Below are 12,431 nucleotides of genomic sequence, written 5' to 3'. Positions count from 1 at the left end.
AAGAGTCGAGTGAAATGGGTCTTCACTTCACTCCACCGCATCTCTCAGCCAATGAATTACAAATATTGCCAATTCAAATTTCGAACTCCCTTTTCACCGTAGCTGTTAGCTACATTGGAAACTTGCAAATTGAAAACAATTTTAGTTGGGAGATGCAAACACCACAACTTTGAAACACTGTCATATTCAACTCAGGTTCACACGTCCCATTGTATATGATTCTAACCTAATTATGGGGATTTTACCTGTTACAGCATCATATGATTAGCAACATCCCAACCAAAAAAATCTTCAGGATAAGTTTCCTTAGATGGTATACAAAGTTAACAACTGATCAAATTTGTAATAAGGAGTAAGGACATCTAACCTTCCGATGAATATTGAATTGTCTCAATTTGTTTTTATAAAAGATTTCATGTTTATTCATCTTTTTGAATAACTCCATCCAATTTTCTTGAATGACTAGCTTAGCTCCTGTATCTTGACATGATTCTTTTGATCAATTTGTTTGATATATGTAAAAAGGAAGGAAAATTACTTAATCAATAAGTTAATAATGAACTAAAAGGCAAGCATGAAATAGGAGCAGCAATGCATAAACTCCTCCAAGTAATCTTGTTGCTTTCAATTAAAATAGGTAACTGAAAACAAAGTTTCGCAACTTTTGATCAATTGCTTTTCAAATGTGGAACTAATCAAACTACATCTCTCGAGAAATCGAGCATCAATCGAGGAACAGTCGAATTATGGCTTTTGATCAATTGAGCATCAATCAAGTAACTTGATCTTGAATACTTGAGCAAATTTTAGTAGGATCTTTTTATATTACATTGTCAACAAATATTGTCAACCTAAAACTCAAACAGAACTCTAGTTCTAATACAAATTGTTGTGTAGTTACAAGGGTACCAAATGGATCATTTCATTAAAAAACCAATCTATGATCGCTTCAAATACTACACTATTTGTTATGAATCGGAATAATTGAAAGACAAATTAGTAGATCGCTGTGACTAGCCTCCTAACTCAAAAGGGAGAATAGACTTTTTAGATTACTTTTGTGCTTACTTCTCATTGATACATTTAAGGTACATACATAGACTGAGAAAAGATAACTTCGTCAACAAATCTTAAAACATAGGTACTAATCTTATCATAATCTATTACTGTCTTATTTAGATAAAAATCTATTACTAAGCCTAAATTTAAATACTTCTAATTTGAATAACAATTTATCAAGCACATCGTCTTGATCATAACACCATGTTTGTACATTTTTATAACCATACTTTTTGCTCTCTATGCATTTAGAGAGAGAGAGAGAACCTCTATATTCTCTTATATAAAAACAGTCTCACATTACTAAAAATTGATAATAAAAAATAATATATTATCAAAATTGTAAAATATTTTAAAGTTTAAACTTTAAATTGATTTTTTAAAGATTTAATTGGATTATGTTTAATGAATCCTATCCACCCTAATGTTTAGAATTTCTTCACAAGGAGGGAAAAAAAAATTGAGCATCAAGAATTAAAGCCTAAAATAAAAATGATTTTTTTTATTAATTATTATTAACATTTTATTATATTTTTTTTTTAAAAGGTAACACATGTCAACGTACACATATGTAAGAGACAGCGAGTCTGAAGTCTGAACTCTCCAAATGTTTCCAAATGTCTCAATCTCTTAAAAAATAGAAAATAATAATAACAAGTCTGGTGGACGACATTTTTACACAATCCAAGATATTTTTTTTTATCGATCTGAAAATTTCAAATTTTTTTAAAATATCTCAAACGCACAGAGAGAAAAAGAGAGAGAGAGAGAGACTGAGAGAAACTCTGTGAGTGAGAAATGGAGAGAAACACACCAGTGAGGAAGCCTCACACATCCACAGCCGATCTGCTTACCTGGTCGGAAGTCCCTCCGTCTGAATCTCCGGCCACCGTTTCCGGCGCTCGCTCTCACCAGGTACCAACTTTCTCTCTCTCTCTCTCTCTCTCTCTCTCTCAGGTGAAAAATGTACTGTTGGGTTTGTTTAGTTTTACTCATTGTGTGTGTGTGTCTCTGTGTTTGCATTGATTCTCAGCCGTCTGATAAGATCAGCAAAGTCCTCCATGGAGGTCAGCTCACTGACGAAGAAGCTCAGAGCCTATTGAAAAAGTAAAAAAAAAAAAGACTACTCATTTCTATTACTTTTCACTCCAAAATTGTCTCTTTTTCTACTTTCAAATCATCATTTCCTGTCATGCATTATCTTTAGCTGAATTCGCAATCAGATCTAACCCATCTAAATTTTTTGGTCAAAGTTTGGATTTTTTTTTTTTTTTTTTGTTGATTCCTGATCTGTGCTGTAAATGGGTTCAATTTTTTATAATTTGTAATCTAAGCAATGAGCTAATAAGGCAATTAATAGAGTTAACTGCTAGTTTGCCATATTTTAGAAATGGTCTTAAGCTGTTGATGCCAATGATGGGGTTTCTACTTTTAGACTTTTAGAGCTATTGCTTATTCAAGATCACTAGCAAATAAAAAATGGTTTTAAGAATTAATTGTTAATAAGAGTGACAAACTTAAATTTTTTTTATTTGATGGTTGATGTAGATTGTAGAGGCTAAACTAAAAGCCCCCCAAAAATGCTTACTTTTAGAGTTTATTTTGGTAGTATCAGTCCTTTCAACTCATGTTAACTCTAAATGCAACACCTTGGTTGAGCTTTTGGCTCAAATGGGTGCATATGTAACTCATCATTCAAAAGAAAAAAAAGGGGTAGAAATCGAGTGCTAGCTCCAAAATGAATTGTTCAGAAAAACAAAAGAGCTGAACTTGAACCTACTTGGAAACTTGCTCTTTTTTTGCCCTTGTTAGGGTTTATGAATGGGGTTCAAATTATGCATGGCGTAACTTTTATCAATGTTACACCATTCAATAACTTTTTAGTGGATAGGTTTTTTGACGAATCAACTGTTGGATTATGTTGCCTCTTTAACTCTGTGCTTGCAAGATATCAAGATGATCAGATGTTAATAACTATTTAATCCCTAAAATGTTTTAGTTTCAAGTTTTTTTTAAAAAATTAACTTATACACAACATGTGAGCTATTTGATCTAACAGTAACATCCAATTAACACGAAATTTGACATGCGTGTTAAGAAAAATGAAAATGAGCAATTCAACACTGAGATTTGAAAATATTAATCCAATGAAAATTTACTACATGGTTTAACATTAATAAAAGGTTGCATCAAGTGTAACTTGATCTGGTGTGTATATATATATATATATATATATATATATATACATGTAGAAAATATGAAGAATAAATCTTGCTGCTATAAAATTTGAAGCTTATGATAACATCATTTAGGATTCTCATCACCAGTTCTTCAGGAATCATGATGACATATAATGCCTGTTTATCTAAGGCTAGTTACATCTGTTTCTTGTGCCACTACTAGGAAGCCATGTTCAGGATATAAATTAAAAGAAATTACTGGTAGTGGTATATTTGCGGCCAACAGTGAGGATGGTACATCGGAATCTGATGCAGCCAGAACAGGACTCCGTGTTTATCAGGTATTTAGTTGATTTGTTTGAATTCAAGATGTAATATGAACATATAAAACATCATAAGTCTATCATGTTGGCAATTCTCCTTCTAACTTATTATGGTTGAACTTTCAGCAAGCTGTGAATGGAATTAGTCAAATTTCATTCAGCGTGGAAGAGAGTGTTTCACCCAAGAAGCCTACCTCTCTCCCTGAGGTAGCAAAGCAACGTGAATTAAGTGGGACATTGCAAAGTGAGTCAGACTTAAAGAATAAGAAGCAATTATCAAATGCCAAGAACAAGGAGCTCGGTGGACATGACATCTTTGGACCTCCTCCTGAAATTGTACCTCGGTCAGTGGCTGCTTCACGCACCTCAGAATCAAAAGAAAGTAGAGACATGGGGGAACCTGCACCTCGAAATTTACGCACATCTGTCAAAGTTTCAAATGTGAGTACTTCATGAGCATGGAAGTGAATCTTTATATTTTCAAATTACATCCTGCCAAGTATTATAATTTTGATGAGAAGTTCAAATCTGTCACTGTGCTATCACCTTCTAATACACCATGCTGAGTGAATGCGTATTAGTGTCAAATTTTATGCATATACTTAAATTACAAATGTTTTATGGGCTCAATAGTTCAATTCCCAAACTCCTGAATTATCAGAAGAGGATCCAATGACAATAATTTTTCAATTGCAATCTTATGGTAATTACAATTCATCCATTTGATTATTACATTATTTCAAGGAGTGCAATACATGTAATAAAGCAGTTCAAGCTTCAAAGTCATAATTTAACTCTTTTCACACTGCACGCATAGCTTACCAATGAAAAAAAAAATGCATACATAGCTTGATATTCTAAATTGTATTATTTCTTCACTTGAATGTCCATTTTAGGTCTTTCAATCTAATTGTTGCCAAATTGCATGTAATCAGTATTTTTCTACGACTAGTTTTTGCTAGAGACTTGACTATGTCCAACACCTCTTTCAATCAGTTTTGGTTTTCTTCTGACAATTAAAATGTTGTGTAACCTTAACACATCTAAGCACAATGTGTGAAGGAAGATGTAGTATTCAAAATTCTGTGGCTCTGCTACTACAATTCTCCCTTTTTATGGTCTAACAGCTTGAAATTCATAATTATCCAAAATGGATGTTTTGTGAATTTTCATATATTTTGTTTTCAGCCATATAACCTCACGTTTTATTTTTGTTCATTCTATGTAGCCTGCTGGAGGTCAAAGTAATATTATGTTTAGTGAAGAACCGACTGTCAAGACAGCAAAAAAAATACATAACCAGAAATTTGCCGAGCTGACAGGCAATGATATTTTTAAGGGAGATGTTCCTCCTGGATCTGCCGAAAAGTCACTGAGCACAGCTAAGCTGAGAGAAATTAGTGGCAGTAATATCTTTGCTGATGGGAAGGCAGAGTCGAGAGACTATCTCGGAGGTGTCCGCAAGCCCCCTGGTGGCGAGAGCAGCATTGCTTTGGTTTAAATAATGAGTACATGCTGGTTTCTTCATATCCCTTTATGATGAACTCTTGTATTGACTGATAAACCTTTCATGCTTGATGAGGATTAAGAATGTGGGTTTTGGAGTGAATGAGTACTGTTATATCTTTACATTGTTAGGGTTTAACATCCATATGAATATGGGATGGCTGTCTAGTTGGGTTATTTGTGTTTCAAGTTTCAACTATGTATTTACCTATGAACTAGGTAATATTTTAGGGAGCCTTACATTTTCTATAATTTGATCCTAATATTAACATATGTATGTGAGTGTGAGGACAGACAAATGTGTATTAAATTTTAAATAAATAAAAATAAATTATGTTAAATTATAAGATTGTTAGAAAATAAGTTACTTATGTTATTTTGCTCAAAAAAATATCTATAAGTCAAAAGTGTAATAAATATATGAAATTACATAAATAGTTTCACAAATAAGTATAACAAAAATAGTATCTTATGAAATTTTATAAGGTAACATATGCAGCTGTCTATTTAATCATGAATTATTCAGTGAAATTACTAACCTACCTGTATGTATTTATATAATTCTTTATTTTTTTCATATTTTCTTCACAATATGAAAGATAGCCTATTTAGCAAGAGAGTGAGCTAGAGTTGACTGGCTTCTCTGTATTCCTACAAGATTAGTATCAGTTTCCATCATATAATTACATCACTCCATTGATACTGCAAAAGTGTACCATTTAAAATGATTTAGAAAACATAGCTACCAGACCATATTTCTAGGTTAAATTGTACATTTTGCATAACATAAGGGCCCCCATTTTAAATTCAGCAAAAAAAAAGGCCCCCCATTTTAAAGTAGTTGTTGTTCAAAAGCTGTGCTAGTTACCACTTGGGCCTTGTGAGGGATCGTGTGAACCACTCGGTCTCGGTGTGATAAAAGATGTGCCATGCGATTTTCTGCACTTCACACTGAATACTGCAGAACTAGTTTTGGCCCATCTGACCGATGTGTCATTTGCCGATAGAGTAATGTATTTTTCTGAGATACGCTGACTGCATAAATTTTGACAATCTTTTTTTGCAACCATTAGAATAATGTTTGAGTACACAAAACCAACACCACTTTTATTAGAATCATTCACATGTAATCTAACCTGTTGTGATTGTGAAAAGTTGTACCCATATACTTATCGTTTGTTGCCATTGTTGGTAAATTACATGCAAAGTTGTTTGACAATTACTAGTAGTATTAGATCCAATTACTCAGTCAATGGCATATATGATAAATATCATCAAAATAAAATGTATTAAAAAAAACCCAACAAAACACAAAACACAAAACACTACACCACTATATAAAACAGAACCAGTATGTTCATCTGAATTAGCATGACAAACAGAGCCCATAGGGAACCACAACAACACACATCCAAAGCAAAGACAACGTATCACGCTCAACATAAATTAAGTGCATATGGAACAGAACAAGAGACACATCCAAAGAAAAGAGAACTCATAGCAAATTACATAGATTATTAACTCAAACCAGCAGGCATTTCTCATGCATCCCCATGTCCAATCAGTGCAAGAAGCATTTTCTCATAGTCTCCAGAAGTTTCACTGTCAATTGCACGTTCCAGAGGAACGCTATTCCTCCGATGGTATTCCTCTTTAATTCGTTGCATGTCAACCTCAGCTCGAGTTGTGACTACTCTTGTTAGAGCCCATTCATCTGTCCCCAACTTGTTGATTGCCAGACGCAAAACCTTTTCAAAATATTTCTCAGGGCAGGTCAAGCACTTAATTGTTGCTCTTAGTAATTTGAGGTACTCATCTTCAGGATCAGTCTTCAAATCCTGCAAAAAGGATACCGATTATCAGTTTTAATAGCATCGTATTATCATCAGAAAAGAGATATTCAACAGGTCACAATAATATTTACATTTAACTTTAATCGCTATAGGCATGCCAAATGAATGAGCCTGGCTCAAATGGAACTTCATCCTTCTATAAGGATAGATACTGGGTTAAGTCGTGGGTTCAAAACCGCTAAACTATAATTGCCAAAGACATAGTAATCGAGTCACAATCGCATGTATGCTACTTAGGCCATCTCATAACAAGTATCACCACAACCACCAGAATGGTTCTTAAATCTTCTGCTAAAAATTATAACATTTAAACGGTCTACTTAATCTTTTAGACACCATGAAATATGAAATTCATGAAGTATTATTTAATACATTGCTTCAATCAAGAACTTTTTCTAAAGTTTCCTCTAAGTGCACCCTTATAGGAAACCAAAATGAAAATAATAGACATTTAATTGATTAACTAATATCTCTGAAATTTTGAAAAAAAAAAGATTTGATAAATGAGCATGACCTTGGGAACAATTCTAGTCACAGAACATATATCATAGCGAATGATAATTACCTTGTTGATGGCATTTCCAAATGCGTTGTTGTAGTGATTGAGTGTCGCATTGATCTGTGATTTACTCCTTGTAGTTAGAATTCTAATGATCTCCTCATCATTGTAAGCTTTGTCCGAGATCTTCTCATGAAGTATCTTAGCCTCTGATCTTGCCAATGTCATGTTCACCTCATCCCCCTCATATCGGAATGAGGACACAAGAGGAACCAAAAGCTGTCAGGAAACCAGAACTAATCTATTAGCCAATGCATATTTTGCAAGCACAGCAAAGAAAGATGAGAACTTTTCTTTGCAGAAAAACTGAAATCAAGCAAGGTGTACAATTCATTTTAACCTCACTTTTTTAGTACTTTATAATAACTGATACCAATACCTTCTCCAAGGAATAATATCATCCATTGAATCTCCGAAAGATGCACTGCCTAATATTTGCAAATTTACTAATACTGAGAGACATTGTATTTATTTGTACTCATAAACATCACCAATGTACAAAACATTCATTTGTCCAATCAATGTCTTCATTTTCTCTTAGTTTTTAACCGGCTAAGGAAGTTGCTACATCTTTTTATAAGAATAAACTTTGTTTCTCACAAACTTAAATCTAATTACTTATGACTTAGGAGTTTTAGGCTGTACCTTGCGAAAATCTCCAGATGTATGATATGCAACATCTTCTTCAAGGGATCTCTTAAAACGAGCATGATAAGCCTGCCTTACCACAAAGAGGTCATGTGAAGACCTAGTACAAGCTATTTCCATGACAATCCAGTTGTTTGAGGTCAACCTTTTTGTAGCCTCATTAGCCAAAAAAGCATCACGCTCAGCAGGATCCAATACCCACAGCAGCACAGCTCGCTATTTGATTTTAATGCAAACAAAATCGACAAAAAAAAAAAACAAGCATTATCATTAGCCTCTTAAATATTGCCCAAAATGCAATCATTTCATAACTTCCCCTCCTACCCTAGAAATCATTTCACAAGAATCATAACATTTTAGTGCGTTTGGATGAGCTTATTTTCATTTATGGCTTATTTTGTTTAAGAATAAGCTTCGTTAAAGTTCAATTGCACCTAAAAAAACGAGAGATTTCAAAAGGCTACACATAAGCAAGCAGTGAAAATAAGTTAACATTTTATGATTTTAAGCATAATTAACAGAGCTATGTAAGCTGGCTTTTTCAAGCTAAAACAAACCGAAGGAGTCCATTTGTTGCAGCTTATTATCTATTTTCCAGTAGTTTTTCTTTTATCTTATTTGCTTATAAACAATTTTTTTTTTTAGTAGGCAAGAATAATTTTATTAAAACGATAAATAAAAGACACGAAGTTGCATAAAGAATTACAAATAGAAAAATATCGACATATGAATTAATTCTATGAATAATAGATACAACTTTTTAAAGTCTTAGGAGTGTTTGGTAGAGTAGTTAGAGATGAGATTTTTGTAATTTTTTGAAATACGTTTGGGTGAAGAATTGGGTGAAGAAGTGTATGAAAATGTGTGTAATGTTGTTTAAAATGTAAAATTGTGAGTATGAGATTGTAGTTTTTCTAAGTCCTACTTTAACCAACTTTAAACAATTCTGATCATCAAAACGCACACTTTTAATATATAAATAAATGAGTTAGTGAAAAAGCAAACCTCAAAGTCACTAGAGAGTTCTTTGTCAAGATCTTTAAGAAGATCTTCCCCATAAGTTTGAGCATAGGTCTCCCTTATTATCTTTCTCTGAGCTGCATTCCTGTGTGCCAATATCGATATGATCAATGCCTCATTCGTTCCCCATCCTGAATAGACCAACATTATCAATCAATCAATCAAAATCCATGCTAAATTGGATTATATATAATCAGATCAGAATAAATAAATAAATAAAAATCAAGGATTTATGAAGCCATGATTGAATAACATAAATCTCTAATCTTAATCAACATGAAGACTATAAAATCATTAGCACATTACCAGATTGGAATTGGAAAACTTAAATGTGATCATCAAACAGACAAATTCAATTTAAAGCAGATCAAACATAGGTGTGATCAAAACGATCTGACAATTAGAACAAAATGCAAGAAATGACATTATAAGAGTAATATCAGAATTAGTAGATAACAATAAGATTGATTAGAGGTTGAAACAGACAGAGAACCAACCTTGGAAAGCCTTTCGGAGTTGCTCAGCATCCTCGGCCGGTGAAGGAACCAATTCTGGTACTTTAAGAGATGCCATTGATGTGTTTGTGTTGTGCAATTGAAAAGATTATGTGAGCTTGGCCTTTTATATAGCAATGAAATGAAGAGTCATAATATTATAGGATTTTTTTTGTTTTTTTTTTTTTGCCAAATTAGGACAAGAATATATTGAAATGTCCGCTATATTTTAGTATATAAATGTTACCTTGATTTACTTTTTATGGCAAGGAATTAAAAGTGTGAGTGTGAATACCTACTACTTGTTCATTAGACTAAATGCCACGTAATAGTAAGCAAGCGTATAAGGAAAACAGCTCAAAGCTCATGATTTCAAACTACATTATTACAAATTCATGCGTTACTTACGGTTGAATTCAAATTTGAATCTTATCCTCTCTGTCAGACTAGGAAAGTTCTGGGAAGGTTCTAGATCTCTATGGGCTAATACTATTATCCGCTTCTCCTAAGGGACAAAAGTCGCATTATCCGCCTCTTCTAATCCCTGTTTTTACTCTTAAGGTTTTAATATCTGTACCACCGCACATCCTTAATGCAATGGTTTATGTTTATAGAGTGTGGGGGGTAAAGGCTAGGGTTCAAGTCTCCAGGAGAGAGACTCACACACATATATACTTAGATTAGACTAGAGTAGAATTCCATCTTATATCAAAAAAAAAAAAAAAAAGTTTTAGTATCCGTTTGGATACATGAATGTGTACAGCGTCTGTGTTTTTCTTTTTTTCTTTTTTTTAAGAAGCGCGTTTTTGGCTTTTTTAGTGGGTCTGTGTACTATTTACAGGACCTATAAACTTCTTTTTTCAACAAAACTTTTATTAAAAATGGGTCTTATAGCACTATTCACATATTTAAAAATTATTTTGATATTGTGTTTTCATTTTTTAGTTTTCAACAAAATAAGCGGTATTGGTGAACATTTGGATAGAGTTGAAATGATTTTTCAGCTACATCTAGCCTCTGTCAGTGGGTTTCATGTACTGTTCACGAGACCCACAAACCTCTTTTTTCAACAAAACTTTCATTAAAAATGGATCCCACATCACTATTCACACATTTAAAAATTATTTTGCTACAGTGTTTTCAGTTTTCAGTAATAAGCGGTATCCAAACAAACTCCTTAATTTACAACTCTAGTTTTGGTGCCAAGAGCAACCCCAACAAAGGTTGTAAAATTGTGCAAAATACAAAAAGTGGTTAATTTTGAATATTTTAATCAAAAAAATATTCACATCAGTACTTATAAAATTGTGCATATATATAAAAGTGCTACAATTACCGTGCATATATACACGGTTATTGTAACTTTGCATTTAATATTTTACTGTTTGTTTTTCTCTCCTTCACCTCACTCTCTCTTTTGCATCATTGAACGAAATAATAATAATAATAAATTAAATGAATGAATATTTTATTAAACAAATATTTAGAATAGATAAATTGATGTGGGTATTTTGTAAAAGTATGTATGTAAAATAAAAAAAAAGTATGTTTTTTTTACAAAATAGACAAATTTTACACCATTTGATGCGGTTGCCCTAAGCACGTGGTTTAAGGCTTATTCTAGAATTTAACGACGTAATAGGAGCCCAATATTTGAGTAACACAAAGCTCACCTAAGTTTGGGTTTAAGAATTTGGCAAAATGTCTTCATCTTGCCCAAGAGATATTTTTTTTTTTTTTTTTTTTTTTTTTTTGGTATCATGTCATGCCCCATCCGTTATGTATATATATATATATATATATATATATATATATATATATATATATATTTTTTATTTTTTTTTTTTTTTTTTTTATGTACTATCATATTACCATCTCTTTCTTTTCTGCTCAAAAAAAAATATAATAATAAAATCTCTATCTTTAGTACCTCACTCTTTGCCCCTTCCCATTCTATATTATCTCGCTCACTCTTTGCCCCGTTGGTGTTGTAGTCAAATAATAAAATGCATCCTTCCGAACCTCACCCAAGTTTTATGGGTTCAAAGAATAGGTAAAATGCATTTGTCTCACCCCAACGATGAATTTTGTCTATTTCATCCCATCCCATCCCATCCCACCCCATACATTTAATTTTAATTTTTTTAATGTGTATCATATTAATATTATTATCTTAAAAGTACTTGTCTCCCCCTTTAGACCTTTCATTATTGCCTCTTCCCATTCTCCATTATCTCTCTTTCTCTCTCTTTCTCTCTCTCTCTCTCTCTCTCTCATTGGTGTCGTAACAAAACATTAAATGCTTTCATCAATTTCAACTTACTTCGCTGCTATCCTCAATTGGTTTCATAGACTTGGAAGCAATAAAAATAAATAAAAAAGCTACAAAGGCACGTCATGTTGCGTCACATTTCGATTTTAATTTGATCCTATTTTTCTATATGCTATATATAAAGCGGGAATTCGTGTTCACGTATTGGGTTTGTGTTATGTCGATTCATGAATATCTGACTATATAAATTTACATTAACATAACATGTTTATTAAACGGGTCAAGATTTATTAATCCTAACACGACTCATTTATTCAACGGGTTGATCGTGTCGACCTGTTTATTAGACTTTATCAAAATGAAAAAAAAAATTATGAAAAACAAACAAATAAATATTTTTAATATAAAATTCAGAACCAACGAATAACATCACAAATAATTATCTATACTACTATTTAAAGAGCTTCCCACTGTTTGGGATCCTCTCTTTTTAGTTAAAAAATGCCCATATATCCTC

At 32.5% G+C, this 12,431-nt stretch overlaps 2 protein-coding genes across 2 annotated transcripts; one reads left to right on the top strand and one right to left on the bottom strand.

Annotated features, from left to right (window-relative positions):
- Nucleotides 1-1,725: 1,725 nt before the first annotated feature.
- On the top strand, nucleotides 1,726-5,409 carry LOC142623156 (uncharacterized). Its single transcript, XM_075796555.1, has 5 exons — nucleotides 1,726-1,974; nucleotides 2,093-2,166; nucleotides 3,463-3,580; nucleotides 3,689-4,003; nucleotides 4,791-5,409. The coding sequence occupies exons 1-5, from the start codon at nucleotides 1,858-1,860 to the stop codon at nucleotides 5,061-5,063; spliced, it is 897 nt and encodes a 298-aa protein (XP_075652670.1). The 5' UTR covers nucleotides 1,726-1,857; the 3' UTR covers nucleotides 5,064-5,409.
- A 972-nt stretch (nucleotides 5,410-6,381) lies between these two features.
- On the bottom strand, nucleotides 6,382-10,044 carry LOC142625850 (annexin D2-like). Its single transcript, XM_075799586.1, has 5 exons — nucleotides 9,646-10,044; nucleotides 9,134-9,279; nucleotides 8,126-8,344; nucleotides 7,487-7,699; nucleotides 6,382-6,906 (listed from the first exon to the last, which is right to left on the bottom strand). Exons 1-5 carry the CDS (start codon nucleotides 9,719-9,721, stop codon nucleotides 6,610-6,612), a joined length of 951 nt encoding a protein of 316 aa, XP_075655701.1. The 5' UTR covers nucleotides 9,722-10,044; the 3' UTR covers nucleotides 6,382-6,609.
- Nucleotides 10,045-12,431: the final 2,387 nt, after the last annotated feature.

The sequence above is a fragment of the Castanea sativa genome, chromosome 2 (genome assembly GCF_040712315.1).
Source record: "Castanea sativa cultivar Marrone di Chiusa Pesio chromosome 2, ASM4071231v1".
Taxonomy (NCBI): Eukaryota; Viridiplantae; Streptophyta; class Magnoliopsida; order Fagales; family Fagaceae; genus Castanea; species Castanea sativa.
Note: the sequence above shows the minus strand (reverse complement) of the source record. Positions and strands in the feature narration are given on the sequence as shown.